This window comes from Dendrobates tinctorius, unplaced genomic scaffold (genome assembly GCF_039654945.1).
Source record: "Dendrobates tinctorius isolate UK_male_01 unplaced genomic scaffold, ASM3965494v1 ptg000028l, whole genome shotgun sequence".
NCBI classification, from domain to species: Eukaryota; Metazoa; Chordata; class Amphibia; order Anura; family Dendrobatidae; genus Dendrobates; species Dendrobates tinctorius.
Window position 1 is genome coordinate 99,452,124 of NW_027361696.1, and position 19,661 is coordinate 99,471,784.

General features: G+C 41.0%; 1 protein-coding gene across 22 annotated transcripts in view; it reads right to left on the reverse strand.

Moving 5' to 3' along the window:
- The window catches only part of KCNMA1 (potassium calcium-activated channel subfamily M alpha 1), an 867,158-nt gene that overhangs the window by 179,645 nt on the left and 667,852 nt on the right, over positions 1-19,661 (reverse strand). For all 22 annotated transcript variants that reach the window (XM_073571201.1, XM_073571213.1, XM_073571218.1 and 19 more), the window contains one exon: positions 12,036-12,112. In XM_073571201.1, the coding sequence (XP_073427302.1) occupies positions 12,036-12,112 (77 nt within the window). The remainder of the gene's footprint in view (positions 1-12,035; positions 12,113-19,661) is intronic.

Consider the following 19,661-nt stretch of genomic DNA (forward strand, 5'->3'; position numbering starts at 1 on the left):
TAAAGAACATCTTTAGAATCTGCCCTTTTCTCATCATTGAAACAAAAAAACACTCACCATCACACAGATCAACTCCCGCCTGGACTACTGTAACACTCTATTAATTGGCCTCCCCTCACTCCACTTTTCCCTCTCCAGTCCATCCTTAATGCAGCAGGGTCGTCCATCTGGCTAATCGGTACTTGGATGCATCTGCTCTTCGCCAGTCATTGCACTGGTTGCCCATTCATTATAGGATCCAATTCAAAGTACTTATTCTCACCCACAAAGCTCTCCACAGTGCGGCATCCCCTTACATCTCCTCCCTCATTTCTGTCTATCGGCCTAACCAATCGCTGCGCTTTGAAACAACTTTCAACTAACCTCTGCACTAATCCATCCCTCCCACTCCCGACTCCAATACTTCTTTCTTGCTGCGCCAATCCTCTGGAATGCTCTACCCCAAGAAATTAGGACCAGCCATAACTTGCACAATTTTAGGCGCTCCCTCAAAACACATTTGTTCAGAGTAGCCTATCACGTTCCCTAATCAAATTCATTTTATGTGTGTAGCCCATTCACTATATCTATCCCCCACGCCTTCAAGATTGCTGGACTATCATTGTAAATACACACCTGTACTTTGTATCTCTCCAACCTCATTGTATATTGTAAGCTCTCATGAGCAGGGTTGTTTTATTTTGCTTTAATTATTGTATTATTGTACACGTTGTTACTTATGACTGTTGTGTTCGAAACTGTTAAACTGTAAAGCGCTGAGGAATATGTTGGCGCTATACAAATAAAGATTATTATTAGTAGCAGTAGCATTATGTGCCGGAGCGATCAGGACAGCTCAGAAAACAGATGAATCCTACTGAGTATGTAACTACCATGCATTACACTTATATATGTGATCCCTAGCAAAGAAATCAGAAAAAAGGTATGGAGTGGGGCATTAAAGACAAATATTGGGACATCTATATTAAAATCTATATTATTTTTAACTTTGTTTTACTTAATTATGTTAACCTGTGTCTCCAATGAAACTTGTTAAATGCAATATAGATTGGAATGGTGAAAGACGTGAAGAGACCCCTACATTTATTCTGTATTCAGTGGTAACATTTTGATATATTAAGGTGCAAACAGTTTTTCACCTAAGATGGAGTAGATCATTAAGAAGAACAGACCAATGATCCTGTAAAATGTTCCTAATTTTTTGATTTTGTTTAGTAAAATTAGTTAAAAAGTTTAAGGAGAAACTATCATTCTCTTTTTCTTTTTTCTTAGGATTTACTATGTCCATCTGTTCCAAACCTGCGCACTCATTATATGCTTTTTCTAGCAGTTTTTTTGGGTAGTTTTTCTCAATAAACCTATTTTTCAATTCCTTGGCCTGTGATACAAAATCTGACTCTAAACTACAATTTTTCTTAATCCTTTTATACTGGTTCTTCGGGACATTGATTAACCATTTATAATAATGGCCACTATTAAAATCTAACAGACTATTTGCATCACACTTCTTAAAAAAAGTTTTAGTAAAAATCTTCCCTTTTGAATGGAAAATGGTCAGATCCAAATAATCTATACTCTCCATAGTGATTTTTGTGAATTTATATTATGTTGATAGTTGTCTGTGAATTTTTTTAACTGAAATGAGCATCTACCTCACTTCCTGGGGGAGGTAGTATATAAGGAGAATGGAATGTGATGCCAGTGTAACTTTGCTCCTGAGGAAGTGTACAGAGTGTACACGAAACGCGTAGAGTTTATGGAATAAAAAGAAAGTTATAATCACTGCTTGGTCCTTGGATTAACTCCTTGTGAACTTTGGACTGGAACAGCGCGATCCTGAAAGCCGGACTTCTCTCCTTCCTATATATGCAATTCTAGTGACCGGCTGATTGCTGCAGTTCATCGGATCCTACCCATTTGTGCTTATGGTTGTTGTGTTTCACACAACTGAACCAGATGAGTGGATCCATATCTGTGAAACGTTTATATCATTGGATAAGGCCCTATTGTGCGCTTCTGTCTCCCCCTTTTTCTTTATAGAAGGATGAACATTATTTCTATTAACTGCTTAACAGTTTCCAAGACCTGAAACAGTTAAAAAGGTAACAAATGACTTATGTGCAGAGCAATATTGTTTTTACAGTGCTGTATAGTAAGTGCGGAATCGTGGCACTTTTTTTGGGCCAGATTCCAGGAGGAATCCTCATGAAAAAGATGTAGGGCACACAAACCCTTAATGGCTCCTTTTGAGATTGCAGAGTCATTGGGACTCTCCAAGATGGGTCATTTTAGGAAATCCTTCTAAGAAAAACGAGTCTTCCTACACTGACTGATTTTTCTTGCCTGCAATAAATTGTGAACTTTTTCATTATTATTTTCAGGAAAAATAATCTGAAATGAGATACACAATGCAAAATCTATTATGGAATAAATGTGATATATGACATATACTTACTATAGATCTGGCTACCTCAAGAGATAAAGACGTAGTCACTTTCAGGCCAGGATAAAGGTTAAAATATGTATAGATTGCAGAAGCCTAGCTACCTAAATTAGGGCTGATACCAACCTAAGATGTATGTACAATGCTATAGTGAATATACAATAATAAATAAGACTATATACACTGAATCATTTGTGATTTTCTGTTTTTGGTAAGCAATTATACTGTAAGTCACTATAATTATTGACTCCTGCAAAGTAGCCATTATAAATGAAACGAACACAACACACTACATCTAGTTAGACGGAACATTTACAGATCAATAATGGAATCGGACATAAAACAGCACATGTACAGTCTCAACAGATACGGACATACATGTATAGACACAAAAACAAGGAATAGTTTCACAAAAAGGTTTGTTTTTTTACTCCAAAAATACAGCAGTGCATCTGCTAAAGGCATGTGCAGGTAGCATGGAAAAAAGGGCATCCTACCATTTCCACCAACACATAGCACAACCTTTAATCCAGGATGACATGCCCATTTTTCTTTGCGATTTTTACTAATATTAATCTGATTTCTAAGGGATTACATTTTGGGTGCTGGCACGATTCAGCTTGTTAATTATTAACTGTTTTACTGTATGTTATACTATGCTGCCTAATGCATAAGAAAAAAAAGAAAAAACCCTACTTGTGTCTTGTCCAACTCAAGTTCAGTGGCACTTTTTTCAAATGTTGAAGACATGAGTTACCTTACACAGGCTGGTTGTTAGGGACATAAGTTCTTAGTTATTGTCTAGTCACCAGACTGTCAGACATGACTAAACTATTCATCCAAATGGTGGATTAGCATTGTGCTGACCAAAGGAATGAAAAAAAGTGGCTGAGCAGCTGTCAAACCAGGAAGCGCTCAATCTCTTATACTTTTTTTTTATAAATGTGGATTTTTCATGTTGAAGTGGACATATGATGTAATAGTGGCTACAGAGTGGAATAAAATGATTGTTTCTTTTTATCCTCACCTCTCCATAGCACACGTATTAGCAATGAAAGTATTTGGCACCTAATGAGTTAATTTTCATCAAGGTCATGTGGTTCTTATCAGACAGTTTTCATCAGGGGCATATACTTCTCTCTGTAGGTTGTTATTATTATTATTATTATTATTTATTGTTATAGCGCCATTTATTCCATGGCGCTTTACATGTAGGGAGGGGTATATATAAAAACAAGTGCAATAATGTTGAACAATACAAGTCATAACTGGTACAGGAGGAGAGAGGACCCTGCCCGCGAAGGCTCACAATCTACAAGGGATGGGTGAAAATACAGTAGGCAAGGGTAGAGCTGGTCATGCAGCGGTTTGGTCGATCGGTGGTTACTGCAGGTTATAGGCTTGTCGGAAGAGGTGGGTCTTCAGGCTCTTTTTGAAGGTTTCGATGGTAGGTGAGAGTCTGAAATGTTGTGGTAGAGAGTTCCAGAGTAGGGGTGATGTGCAAGAGAAATCTTGTATGCGATTGTGGGAAGAGGAGATAAGAGGGGAGTAGAGAAGGAGATCTTGTGAGGATCGGAGGTTGCGTGCAGGAAAGTACCGGGAGACGAGGTCACAGATGTATGGAGGAGACAGGTTGTGGATGGCTTTGTATGTCATGGTTAGGGTTTTGTACTGGAGTCTCTGGGCAATGGGGAGCCAGTGAAGGGATTGACAGAGGGGAGAAGCTGGGGAATAGCGGGGGGACAGGTGTATTAGTCGGGCAGCGGAGTTTAGAATAGATTGGAGGGGTGCGAGAGTGTTCGAGGGGAGGCCACTGAGCAGGAGGTTGCAGTAGTCAAGGCGAGAGATAATGAGGGCATGGACTAGGGTTTTTGCAGATTCTTGGTTGAGGAATGAACGGATTCGTGAAATATTTTTGAGTTGAAGTCGGCAGGAAGTGGAAAGGGCTTGGATATGTGGTTTGAAGGAGAGATCAGCATCAAGGATTACCCCGAGGCAGCGAGCTTGTGGGACTGGGGAGAGTGGGCAGCCATTTACTGTAATGGATAAGTTCGTTGGGGGGGTCACGTGAGATGGGGGAAAGATGATGAATTCTGTTTTGTCCATGTTAAGTTTCAGAAATCTGGTAGAGAAGAAGGATGAAATAGTGGACAGACATTGAGGGATTCTGGTTAGCAGGGAGGTGATATCTGGTCCAGAGATGTAGATCTGTGTGTCATCAGCATAGAGATGATACTGAAAGCCATGAGATTCTATAAGCTGTCCCAGGCCAAAGGTGTAAATGGAGAAGAGCAGGGGTCCTAGGACTGAACCTTGTGGGACTCCGACAGATAGGGGGCGAGGTGAGGAGGTGGTGTGTGAGTGGGAGATGCTGAATGTCCAGTCTGTTAGGTATGATGAGATCCAGGACAAGACCAAGTCTGTGATGCCAAGGGATGAGAGGGTCTGTAATAGTAGGGTATGGTCCACTGTGTCAAAGGCAGCCGACAGATCAAGGAGGAGGAGGACAGAGTAGTGTTGCTTGCTCTTGGCGGTTAAGAGGTCATTGGTGACCTTAGTAAGGGCAGTTTCGGTGGAGTGGTGTGACCGGAAGCCAGATTGTAAGCGGTCGAAGAGGAAGCAAGAAGAGAGATGGGAGGACAGTTCAAGGTAGACGTGTTGTTCCAGTAGCTTGGAGGCATAGGGGAGAAGTGATATAGGGCGATAGCTAGATACAGAGGATGGGTCAAGAGAGGGCTTTTTGAGGATAGGTGTGATTGAGGCATGTTTAAAGCTTGAGGGGAAAACACTAGTTGTTAGTGATAGGTTAAAGAGATGGGTTAGGGTTGGGATGAAGACTGTGGTGAGGTTTGGGATGAAGTGGGAAGGGATCGGGTCAAGTGCACAAGTGGTGAGATGTGATCTTGAGAGTAGAGTGGAGAGTCGATCTTCTGTAATGGTGGAGAAGTTGGTTTTGGAGGTGGAGGGCTGGGAAGTCGGGAGGAGGGGCTCTGGGGGTTGTTGACCAAAACTGTCTCTGATGTTATCAATCTTCTGCTTGAAAAATGAGGCAAAGTCTTCAGCTGAGATGAGTGGGGAGGGAGGAGGTGCTGGGGGACGGAGGAGAGAATTGAAGGTGTTGAATAACTGTTTAGGGTTGTGAGACAGGGCGGATATGAGCGATGAGAAGTAGGTTTGTTTAGCTGTGGCGAGTGTGGTCTTGAAAGTAGTGAGAGACTGTTTGAATGAGATGAAGTGCTCGTTGGAGTGGGATCTTTTCCATCTGCGCTCAGCAGCCCTGGAAGCTCGTCTCAGTTCTTTGGTCAGGCTGGTGTGCCAGGGCTGTCAGTTGATTTTGCGAGCTTTGGTATGTGTAAGTGGGGCAGCAGATTCCAAAGCTACAGCTATTGTGGTGTTATATAGAGCAGCAGCGTCATCCGCATTGTGTAAGGAAATTATATCTGTGAGAGGGAGGAGGGATTCAGAGAATGAGTGTAGGTCAAGGTGTTTAAGATTTCTGCGAGGGTGTGAAAGTTTGTGGGGTGGGTATTGTAGACATGGAGTGGAGAGGGAAGAGAATGTGAGAAGGTTGTGGTCAGAGAGAGGAAGAGGTGAGTTAGAGAGGTTAGATAGGGAGCAGAGGCGGGTGAAGATGAGGTCCAGTGTGTGGCCATCTTTGTGGGTGGCTGTAGAAGACCATTGAGTGAGGCCGAAGGAGGAAGTGAGAGATAGAAGTTTAGTGGAAGCTGAGAGGGAAGTGTCAATGGGGATGTTGAAGTCGCCCATGATGATAGTAGGGATGTCCGCGGAAAGGAAATGAAGTAGCCAGGTGGTGAAGTGGTTGCCCAATTACAACCAGGCAGCAACACAGCAGAAAAAGAACAGGCCCCCACCATAGCTGAGAGCTGGTTTCTCAGTGTGTGAGATGTACTGAAACAGCCCTGATCTCATGGTCTAACCTACTTGCATGATTATACAATGCTGGGAGTAGAGTACAAATGACTAACACCTTCAAGTCACAGCAGTCAGTGTGGGAGGAGGGGCTGCACAGCTGAGTTTAGCTGTGTCACATTACTGCTCCTCTCATAACACAGTCACCATTGCTGCATTGTCCCTCCACCCACAATAGCTGGCTGGAGATGAGGGTTTTAATGTGTCAGACTTATGTGTCACACTTATTTCTGTTGTGCTCAAGGCAACGTCTACTCACTCTGCAGAGAAATCAGAGCAGGGTGTCATTACATCTCACACATGAGTTGCCGAGAACAAGAAGACTATATCCGTGTGAGACAAATTTTGACAAGCTGCTTTGATCTCACTGCAGAGTGAATACAATTTAAGCATAACAGACATAAGTGTAATACTATCAAATCTCTGGACAGGCAGTGTTGGGGCAGGGTCAGCACAGTAGAGGTGACAGTGTTATGAGAGGTGAGGAGCTAATAGAGGGGTTTATGAACTTACACAACTAAACTAAGCCGTGCTGACCCTACCACACTGACCAGAGCTGTCTGACATTACACGTCTCGCACACTGCGAAACCTGCTCTAAGCTACTAAGCTATGGTGAGGCTGTGTTTTTTTCTGTTGTGCGCTACTACCTGCTTATGATTGGTCGGCATCATACAAGAGGAATGAATGTTAAAAAAGTGAACTCATTACGTGCTAATATCTCACAAACAGAGAGGCAAAACTAAAAAAAAAAAAAAAAAACCCTAAAAACATTTTATTCCACTCTGCAGTCACTACTACATTGTGTGGCCAGTTCAACATGGATAAATTGTTTAAAAGGGTGTCTTTAAATAAGGACTCAAACAGCTTCTGAAGTCCATGCAACATATATTGTAATAAGGTAGGAAAACTAAACAGAAAGTGACGATGCATGGACTGTTAACTTATATTTGTATGTCCTTGGAGGGTTTTGCATGGGGAATTCACACAATCATACCAATTACTAAAGTATATTGTAATCATCAATCAGAATATGAATAGTTATGTGGACAAGTAGCAAGAAAATGTACTATGTTTTTTCATTATGAAATAAATCACAATGTAAAAGCTCAAGTCCACTTGCCCTGGACATTTAAAGAAAACCTGTGACTAGACTTTGGGCCATTAAGCCAACAGCATGCCATTATGCAGCTCAGGTTTAATATTCCAACTTGATCATGTCAAAAATGGTGTTCCTGCATTAAAGGGATCCTGTAATTAGATTCATGCTGCCAATCCACAGTCGCTATGAATCAAAGCCTGGCTATGCGACTGTAGACAAGTATGTCTTCCTCTGAAATGCTGCAACGTTTGAAAGAAAACATAGTTTAGAAAGTCATCCATATGGAGAGACCTAACAAGTCTGATTTGTTCCCTGGCCGCCTTCTCCCTGTCTTATTTTAGTTGATTGACAGGTCATACCCATGTGTACATAGGGCGGGCTTTTCAGATGAGGTTTTCTCTGAAATGTAACACATTTCAAAATGATACAATACACAGCCAGGCCCTGATTCATGCTGCCCATTGTTCTAATGACCGTCTCCCTTTCAGGAGTAAATGAGCTACCAGAGATGAGTCTGGGACTCTCCTCCACCAACATTGGTCACATGCGCATTGGGCAGATGATGCCAGGGACAACACCATCTCACTTCTCTGCACAAGTCCAGAATCTAATGAAGGGCTGCCTTTTAGAGTTCTGACTAGAATGGGTTTTCAATCATTTCTGAAAGAAACCCTATGTAGAGGACATCATATTATGTAGCTATGCCATTGAAGGCCATTTGTGGAGGTTGTATCCAAAACTTGACAATCTTTTTTAAGTGCACCATTTTGTGGCAATTACTGAAGTTATACAGTAAGTCTCCTGGAGGAAAGTCTCACTGACCTGCAGTAAAGCTATTTGTTCTATGAATTCATTAGATGGGGACGACAGTATTCACTACCTGTTGCCTCTTCTATAATCGACAGTAAACCATATTTTACTTTAGTATACAGCTCCCTACAATAACTATCTTATAACATTTCCGTGCGTTCCATAGTTCAGGTAGAAACTGCTGTATTTTCTACACAGTCACATTACACGACTGGATAAAATGTGGAGGTTCATGCACAGGACCTTAGTGATGTAACACAGATACTAAAACGTGTCTGCAGCTATCAGGCCACAAAGACCCCATAGCTTAAAGTGAGTCTCTGGCTCACTACAGAAATCTCTGTATGTACTCACAATAAATAACTAATCAGAGAATGTCCAAGGCAGCAAATAGAGCAAATAGTGTTGGGACACGTGGATAGAAAGAGAAAAAAAGACAGTAATTATTAGCATTCACATTGATTTTTTTTCTCCTTTTAATTTCCTTACAGACTATGATTAACTTTTGCACTTTTTGTTTCAATGATTCTAGAGAAGTGCAAGAGCTATGGCACCCCCAAAAGAAAAGTCAGGAATTAATGTCATTTCAAGAGAATTTGTTGTATCAGCTATCCTTTTTAGTAGATGTTCTGTTCCTCTGGAATTCCCCCTGGAAATGTAGGACTGGCAGGATGTTGCCATGACCCATGTCAATGGGAAATATGAAAGCGGAAATGTCCATAGACAAATGGACATTTCAGAATGAGAAGGGAAACTTATTATTAACAAGGTAAATGGTAACTCTCAATTGTCAATTTATTCATATATTTCCAGGAGAAATAGCAAAGGAACCTGACAACTTTGAGGTGCCATAAAAGATGCTCCAGTATTGTTCATCATCAGAAATGTAAGTACTTACTAACTAAAAAAGAAACAAGAGTAGGCCCTTTTTAAGTATGGTGGATTGTAAACTCTTGAATATAGGCACATAATCACTAATGTGTCTCGTTTCGGTTCACATCCTCATTCTGTTTGCACTTACTCTATCATATACAGTGGCATGTAAAAGATTGAGCACCCCAAATTACTGTTATTGTTAACAGCTAAGCAAGTTGAAGATTAAATGATCTCTAAAGGCCTAAAGATAAAGATGGCACATTTCCTTTGTATTTAAAAAAAAGTATATATATTGTCAATTTTTACATTTTAAAATTTAGAAAAGGAAAATGGGCTGATACAAAAGTTTGGGCACCCTTGGAGATATGTATGCTCAGATAGCTTTGACCAAGGTTTCAGACCTTAATTAGCCTGTTATGGTTATGGTTTGTTCACCATCATCGTTAGGAAAGGCCAGGGGATGCAAATTTCCCAACCTTATAAAAATCCAGCTTGCTCTAACCTTGTGCAAAAAACTCTAGCAATTGGTTTTTCTGAGCAGCTGCCTGGCACTCTGAAAATGAAAATGGTGGAGGCCCACAAAGCAGGAAAAGGCTATAAGAAGATAGCAAAGCATTTTCAAGTTGCCCTTTCCTCAGTTCAAAGTCTAATTAAGATATGGCAGTTAACAGGAATAGTGGAGTTCAAGATAAGGTCTGGAAGACCAAGCTAAATCGCAGTGAGAGCTGCTCATAGGATCACGAGAGAAGCAAATCGGAACTCCGCCTTGACTGAGTCATCAGAAGAGAATCTCTCCTGCTTCCTCACCATAAAATTCAGCATCAGAAGTATGCAAAAAAACATCTAAACAAGCCTGGGAAACAAATCCTGTGGACCAACGAGGTTAAAATAGAACTCTTTAGGCACAATGATCAAAGGAATGTGTGGAATAAAAACTGAATAGAATTTCAGGGAAAGAACATCTTGCCAACCATTAAGCATGAGGGTGGATCAATCATGCATTGGAGTTGTGTTGAGGCCAATGGCACAGGGCATATTTCATGGGTAGAAGGAAGAATAGACTCAATGAAATTTCAACAAATTCTTGATGCAAATATAACACCATCTGTAAAAAAGCTGAAGTTGAAAAGAGGAGGGCTACCTCAAAAGGCACAAGCTGAACGTTTCACAATGGCCCTTACAGTCCCCTGACTACAAAAAGCGTTTACAAGCCGTGATACTGTCAAAGAGGAGTGCTGCTAGGTACTAACCATACAAGGTGCTCTAACTTTTGCATTGGCCCATTTTCCTTTTTGCAATTTTTACAAATATATATACTGTGTATATATGTTTTGCCTAAAATACAAAGGAAATGTGTCATCTTTAACTTTAGGCTTAACTGTTCACAATAACTGTAATACTGAACAGGTGTGCCCACATTTTTACATGCCACTGTATAATCCATAATTGTGTATTATTGTTGTTATTTTCATCTGTTTACAATCTAGACCTCCAACTTGCCTTAAAGGGAACCTGTCACGTTGCACATACAGTCTGATCTGTGGATAGTGTTATATAGAGGAGAAGCTGAGCAGAATGATAGGTCATTTTGTGGGAAAGGATTCAGTAAAACTTTTATTTTATTCACTGAAATCCTTTGTCGTTGTAAGTGGATGGTCCAGTGGGTGGTCCTACTCAGTAATTGTCTGCTATTTCAGTCATTCAAAGAAACCTTTCTATCACTGAACGGCACCACCCACAGAACTCATATGTACAAAAACCAGAGATTTCAAAGAGTATAAAACGCAGGGATTAGTGAATCTTTTCCCATATAGAATGTACATCAACCTGATGAGCTCCTCTGGCTCTGTAGGTTCCTGCATGCAGACCAGACATCATTTTCAACATGACAGGCCCCTTTAGCTTGTTGCATACACTTATTTTATTAAAAGGGGATTTGCTCTTTTTTTTTTCAAAATGAACAGTAAAAAGCCATCCCGATAAAATAAAAAAAGAAGCCATGCTCAACGGCCCTACTCCAGTGCAAATACTTGGACTGTCTCTGCTGTGCCAGAAGGGATGACATCCCGACTACCACACCTGGTCCTGCAGCCAATTATTGGCCTCAGCAGTCGGTTGACCTCATTACTTCTGGTCCAGTGGAGACCATTGGATCGCTGTACCAGAGAAGTTATAACTTCAATTTTAATTTTATCAGGATAGCTTCACACTAGCCTCACAAAAATAAAAAGTAGAAAGCCATTTTAGTTTCACTCTTTAAATCCATAGTGGCAGCGGCAGGCTGCCCAAATGTTTATGTAGGAGATTGTGGCGCTTGTGAGATATATTATCAAAATAGAAAAAGGTATGCATCGAATAAGCCAACTTCTACCAGTTGGTATGTAAGAAGTGAAATTAAACAGAATACTAAGCTTATCTCAATTTATCAGTTTATCCTTCCTCTTTTTTCACTTCACTGAAATACCTAGACTTGTCGTAAACCCATTCATGGGGCAAACTATGGCGATAAACACTGGAAGAGTGGGTACTTGTTTGAAGGGTACCATAAGAGATAGATTTATTAGATAGATAGATAGATAGATAGATAGATAGATAGATAGGTACTGGAGGAACCTACTTTTAAACAATATTACATTCTCCTGTCTGGTGTATTATGTATTATTATTATTATATTACTCCATTATCCCACTAAGTTTCCTTCTAATATGTTTCTATCATGAGCAATCTATTATATATTATTGTCGTACAATCTATGATGGGACCAGAGCTCCTATTTTCAAAGTTTTGAATAAACTATTTTATGTCTCACTCTTTGGCAAAATTTTTAATTAGGGGCATAAAATGTAAATTAGTTTTGATATAAAGTATTACTCACGTCGCTTGCATGCACATTTCTTTATCCTTTTGGGATCTGTGATGTCATCATGACAAGCCTTGCAATAGAAGAATGCACTGTGGAAAAACAATACAGAGAATCTAATTAGAATATGCTATTTAAAGAACAGATCTTGACTAATGTCCATCATGGAAAGCTAGGAAGCATTCAAATCACCTTATTTTAGATGCATGCAAACCTTATGTTGTACTGAGCCGTAATAGGCTGCCTATAAAATTATATAGGGCCCTAGGGTCCATAGGCTTCTGATTTTGCATATGGTGCCATGTGCCATCCATCAGATGTAGTTGCACTGGTATTAATACAACGGCTAAGATTGAGAACGGAAAGGGGGTTTCCCACAAACAAAAGTTCATTCTAATCAATAAATCTTGGAATAGTAATTTCCACAATTAAATGTGTATGAATAAAATGTTCCTGTGCTGAGATAATCTTATGAATGTGCCCCTGCTGTGTACCATGTAATGGCTGTGTCTGACCACACAGGGACATGGCCTGATCATACCATATCTCCTGGGCTGGGAGGGAGAAAAAACCTATGCAGATATTACAGCACAGGATCACAAATGATTCTTTGAAGAAAAGCATTGTTTAAGAACAGGCAGTGAAAAAAAGAATCAGGTGTGAATCCCATACTGTAATGTCTGTATAGTTTCCTCCTTCCCCCCCTGCTCAGGAGCTGTGGCATGATCAGACCATGTTCCTGTATGGTCAGACCTGGCCATTACACAGTACACAGCAGGGGCACATTTATAAGATTATGGTCGGGGTTACACTGCGTTTAGGCAATCCGTTAGACGGACTGCGTTACACCACGGTATAATGCGGTATAACGCGGTGTAACGCAGTCCGTTAACGCTGCCATTGAGCCCCATTGTCGGGCGCATCGCGACGCATGCCGTAAAGTGGCACACGTTCGCGATGTGCCGTCATTCACTGATGGAGCCTCGGGCGCGGACTGCAGCGTCTGAGGCTCCGTAACCACTAGCTCAGATGAATGAAAAAGTTCACAACTTTTAACTGATACTGTAATTCACAGTACTTCTGAATAGTATACAAAAACTCGTATGACATTAGTACAGTGCAATACTATACTAATGTTTAAGGCAGGGTGGACAAAATGTTGCAAAGTAAGAATGCTTCCAAAAATAGAAGTGTTAATAGATTCTTTGAAGCACAGAGAATGGGATTCGAGACGTATTTCCTAAAATTCGCTGGTTCCCGCAAATTAAAGTAATCTATGATTTGATTCATAAAGATTGGCAAAATAAAAGACCTGGCACCATTTCAAACACTTGTGAAGACTCAGAGATCAAGCAAATAGTCAGTCACGGCCAGGCAAGCTTTCCCATAATGTCCTACAACTATCATATCACAGTGTCTAGTACAACCAATCATGGGGGCTATAGCAGGGACTATAAAAGATGAGGGCAGGCCAAACAGTGCCGTTTTAGGCTTTTACAGCGTAGGTACTGTATAGTGGTCAGAGTAAACAGATTATTCCACATTGGGTTAAAAAAGGGCTAAATCTGATTATGGTGTACTACTGCTGTGCTGAAACACATAATGAAAATGGGAATAATAGTTTAAGTCTCTAAATAATTATCCACAGATTCAAATGACATAGGGAGGTGCTGGACCTGCAGAGTTTGTGCAACTGTTAATTGGTTGATCTGTGATATACTGCAGTAACACCACCTTAATTTAACAGTCTTTTTTTAATTCACGCACTACAATAAAGGAGGGTAGTTTAATACCCCCACCCCGTGTTATTTAATTTTGCTACTTAACCACAATCCTTGCAGGGGTGTTCTCAATCTTGAATCTAATCTCCTATCTCAAGTATAGGCAATAACTTTCCAATTGCTGGAGGTGCGACTGCCATGGCACCCACCAATACTTAGACCTGGGGCTCTGAAGATCATGCGCACACACTGCCTCTCCATTCATTGTGCACTGCCTCTCCCCAGCGGATCCCTGTGCAGCAAGACACGTCAGCAGAAATAAGTGCTCACGTGAGCGGGCCCCCCTCCCACACACGCCTGGTTGCAATCGCAGAGGGTCATTACTCTCCTGCTACAGTGATATCCTATTTATACATTTTTACTACTTCTGCTCAAGAAAATCATTTTTAAAAAATCATTTTGTGAGATCACTAACTTCTTCTTTTCTCAGTTTGCAGAACTGTACGAGAGATTATTATTAAAATAATGAACTGTAGTTTTTATGGGTAGCATTTTGGGATACATGTAACTGTTTAATTTTTAGGCAAGGTTAACAAAAACAGCAAGGACAAGTTATAATATCTTTTTATTGTATGGGCCTTTATAAACACGGCGATATCTAACATGTGACTTTTTGTGGAGTTTTTTTATTTTCCCAAATAAACTTTTTTAGGTGCGCAATAAAACTAGGATCTCATAGGCTGGGCTATATAACAGATACGGAGGCCATTAATAGGCTTCCGACTGCCATAAAAACTCAATAGCACCTTGCAACGACACTGCAGAGGAAGTGATCTCCCTCTGTCACACACTTCACATGCCACCTCCCAACTGACAGGGCTGCTGCAGTATTGCCGTAACTCAGCACTTTCCGCAAACACGCACCATACACATAATGCTGTGATGAATAGTGACAGATATTAAAATATAAACAGTGCACTATACATCACACTATGCATCCATGAGAGACTAGAAGCTGCATTTGTCAGATCGGCTCTGCTACACACAGGCAGTGATCAGATCGCCTGTGTGTAGCAGAAAGGCTCACTTGCTATGAGCGCCGACCACGGGGCGGCGCTAATAGCAATCTGGTAATGACAAACATAGAGGTCTGATGTAGACCTCTGGTTGTCTTGCCAACCGATCAGTGACCTGCGATCATGTGGGGTCACCGGTGAGCGATATTTCCCACGCATTTCCGGTAAGCGCAAGTTAAGTGCCTTTGTCAGGGATTGACAGCGGCATTTAACTAGTTAACAGCTGTGGGTGGATCGCAATTCCACCCGTGGCTGTTGTGGGCACATGTAAGCTGTATAGATCAACTGTCATGTGCCCAGAAAGATGCAGGCTCAGCGCCTGAGCCCGCACCAAACAGGGGGAGTCCGATATGGGTGTACTATTATGCCCTATGTCAGAAAAAGGTTAAATTAAAAAAAAAATAACAAGACATCTAACATCTCTTTCAGCATTTTTACTGCAGTTTTTTTCCAATGAGATGAAATTAGTTAGCATCAAAAACACATAAAAAAGAAGTAAAAAATAATATTTCAACAAAGTTCTACAGGAAAGTGAATTAATCTACCATAGGACATGTTGTAAGATTGGTTGTTGTAAGATGGTAAAGAACCTATATAACCTTGAGCAACATAACTGAAGTCAATATGAAAAAAGAAATAAGCATAAACCTGAGAAAGATGAGAAAGCTTGGGCTAGGGGAAAATGTGTGTAGATGTGTAGGTAGCTGGCTTAGTGATAGAAAACAAAGAGTGGTTATTAATGGTGCATACTCAGATTAGGCCAGGGTTACTAGTGGGGTACCACAGGGTTCTGTATTGGGCCCCCTACTATTTAATATATTTATTAATGATCTAGTGGAAGGCTTACACAGTAAAATATCAGTATTTGCAGATGATACAAAACTATGTAAGGTAGTTAACACAAAGGAGGACAGTTTGCAACTACAGACAGATTTGAGTAAATTGGAGAAATGGGCTGAAAAATGGCAAATGAGGTTTAACACAGATAAGTGTAAGGTTATGCACATGGGAAGGAGAAACAGATGCTACAATTACTTACTAAATGGGAAACTGCTGGGGAAATCAGACATGGAAAAAGACTTAGGCATCTTAGTCAATAAGAAGCTAAATTGGAGTGCCCAGTGTCAGGCAGCTGCCACCAAAGCAAATAGGGTCACGGGATGCATTAGAAGAGGTCTGGGGACACGAGATGAAAACATAATTCTCCCTCTGTACAAATCACTCGTCAGACCACACTTGGAGTATTGTGTGCAATTTTGGACGCCGATGCTCAAGAAAGACATTACTGAACTTGAAAGGGTTCAAAGGCGGGCTACTAAAATGATAAATGGAGTTGGTTCACTACAATACCCAGAAAGGTTATCAAAATTAGGTCAATTTACTCTAGAAAAGAGAAGACTTAGGGGAGACTTAATATATGTGTACAAGTATATCAGAGGGCAATACAGAGATCTCTCCAATGAACTGTTTGTACCAAGGACTGTGACAAGAACAAGGGGGCATTCTCTTCGTTTGGAGGAAAGACAATTTCTGCACCAGCATAGAAGAGGGTTCTTCACGGTAAGAGCAGTGAGGCTCTGGAATTCTCTTCCTGAGGAAGTGGTGATGGCCAACTCACTGAATGAATTTAACCCCTTCATGACCCAGCCTATTTTGACCTTAATGACCTGGCCATTTTTTGCAATTCTGACCAGTGTCCCTTTATGAGGTAATAACTCAGGAACGCTTCAACGTATCCTAGCAATTCCGAGATTGTTTTTTCGTGACATATTGGGCTTCATGATAGTGGTAAATTTAGGTCGATAATTTTTGCGTTTATTTGTGAAAAAAATGGAAATTTGGCGAAAATTTTGAAAATTTTGCAATTTTCAAATTTTGAATTTTTATTCTGTTAAACCAGAGAGATATGTGACACAAAATAGTTAATAAATAACATTTCCCACATGTCTACTTTACATCAGCACAATTTTGGAAACATTTTTTTTCGTTAGGAAGTTATAAGGGTTAAAAGTTGACCAGCAATTTCTCGTTTTTACAACAAAATTTACAAAACCATTTTTTTTAGGGACCACCTCACATTTGAAGTCACTTTGAGGGGTCTAAATGGCAGAAAATACCCCAAAAGTGTCACCATTCTAAAAACTGCACCCCTCAAGCTACTCAAAACTACATTCAAGAAGATTATTAACCCTTCAGGTGCTTCACAGGAACTAAAGCAACATGGAATGAAAAAATGGACATTTTAATTTTTCCAACCAAAATTTTATTTTAGCATCAGTTTTTTCATTTTCACATGGGTAACAGGATAAAATGTATCATAAAATTTGTTGGGCAATTTCTCCTGAGTACACTGATACCTCATATGTGGTCATAAACCACTGTTTGGGCGCACGGCAGGGCTCAGAAGGCAAGGAGCGCCATTTTACTTTTTGAATGTAAAATATGCTTGAATGTTTAGCGGTTGCCATGTCTTGTTTTAAGAGTACCTGGGTGCCTAAACATTGGAGCTCCCCCACAAGTGAGCCCATTTTGGAAACTAGACCCTCCAAGGAACTTATCTAGATGCATAGTATGCACTTTGAACCCCCAGGTGCTTCACAAATTGATCTGTAAAAAAAAAAAAGTACTTTTTTTTTTCACAAAAATTTTATTTGGCCTCAGTTTTTTCATTTTCACATGGGCAACAGGATAAAATGGATCCTAAAATTTGTTGGGCAATTTCTCCTGAGTACATCAATATCTCATATGTGGTCATAAACCACTGTTTGGGCGCACCGCAAGGCCCGGAAGGGAAGGAGCGCCTTGTGACTTTTTGATTGGAAAATTAGCTCCAATCGTTAGCGGACACCATGTCGCATTTGGAGAGCCCCTGTGTGCCTAAACATTGGAGCTCCCCCACAAGTGACCCCATTTTGGAAACTAGACCCCCCGAAGGAACTTATCTAGATGTGTGGTGAGCACTTTGAATCCCCAAGTGCTTCACAGAAGTTTATAACGCAGAGCAGTGAAAATAAAAAAATAATTTTTTTTCCTCAAAAATGATTATTTAGCCCGCTATTTTTTATTTTCCCAAGGGTAACAGGATAAATTGGACCCCAAAAGTTGTTGTCCAGTTTGTCCTGAGTACACTGGTACCCCATATGTGGGGGAAAACCACTGTTTGAGCGCACGGCATGGCTCAGAAGGGAAGGAGCGTCATTTGACTTTTTGAATGGAAAATTAGCTCCAATCGTTAGCGGACACCATGTTGTGTTTGCAGAGCCCCTGTGTGCGTAAACTTTGGAGCTCCCCCACAAATGACCCCATTTTGGAAACTAGACCCCCTAAGGAACTTATCTAGATGCATAGTGAGCACTTTGAACCCCCAGGTGCTACGCAGAAGTTTATAACGCAGAGCCGTTAAAATAAAAATATTTTTTTTCCCCTCAAAAAATAAATTTTTAGCCTGCTATGTTTTATTTTCACAAAGGTAACAGGATAAATTGGACCCCAAAAGTTGTTGTCCAGCTTGTCCTGAGTACGCTGGTACCACATATGTGGGGGGGACCACTGTTTGGGCACACGTTGGGGCTTAGAAGGGAAGTAGTGACGTTTTGAAATGCCGACTTGATGGAATGGTCTGTGGGCGTCATGTTATGTTTGCAGAGCCCCTGATGTACCTAAACAGTGGAAACCCCCCACAAATGACCCCATTTTGGAAACTAGATCACCCAAGAAACTAATATAGATGTGTGGTGAGCACTTTGAACCCCCAAGTGCTTCACAGAAGTTTATAACGCAGAGCCGTGAAAATAAAAAAATATTTTTTTTTCCTCAAAAAATTATTTTTAGTCCACTATTTTTTATTTTCACAAGGGTAACAGGATAAATTGGACCCCAAAAGTTGTTGTCCAGTGTGTCCTGAGTACGCTGGTACCCCATAAGTGGGGGGGACCACTGTTTGGGCACACGTTGGGGCTCGGAAGGGAAGTAGTGACGCTTTGAAATGAAGACTTGATGGAATGGTCTGTGGGCGTCATGCTACATTTGCAGAGCCCCTGATGTACCTAAACAGTGGAAACCCCCCACAAGTGACCCCATTTTGGAAACTAGACCCCCCAAGGAACTTATCTAGATGTGTGGTGAGCACGTTGAACCCCCAAGTGCTTCACAGAAGTTTATAACGCAGAACCGTGAAAATAAAAAATCTTTTTTTTCCACAAAATTAATTATTTTAGCCCCCATTTTTTTATTTTCCCAAGGGTAACAGGAGAAATTAGACCCCCAAAGTTGTTGTGCAATTTTTCCTGAGTACCCTGATACCCCATAAGTGGGGGTACACCACTGTTTGGGCACACGTCGGGGCTCGAAATGGAGGGAGCACCGTTTGACTTTTTGAACGCAAAATTGGCTGGAATAAATGGTGGCTCCATGTCGCGTTTGGAGAGCCCCTGATGTGCCTAAACAGTGGAAACCCCTCAATTCTATCTCCAACCCTAACCCCAACACACCCCTAACCCTAATCATAACCCTAACCACAACCCTAATCCCAACACACCCCTAACGAAAGCCCAACTCTAACCCCAACCACAAGCCTAACCGTAATCCCAACCCCAACCCAACCCTAACCCCAATTCCAACCCTAACCCTAAGTTCAACCCTAACCCTAAGTTCAACCCTAACCCTAAGTTCAACCCTAACCCTTAGTCCAACCCTAACCCTTAGTCCAACCCTAACCCCTAGTCCAACTCTAACCCTTAGTCCAACCCTAACCCTTAGTCCAACCCTAACCCTTAGTCCAACCCTAACCCTAGCCATAACCCTGGCCCTAACCCTAACCCTAGCCCTGGACCTAACCCTAATGG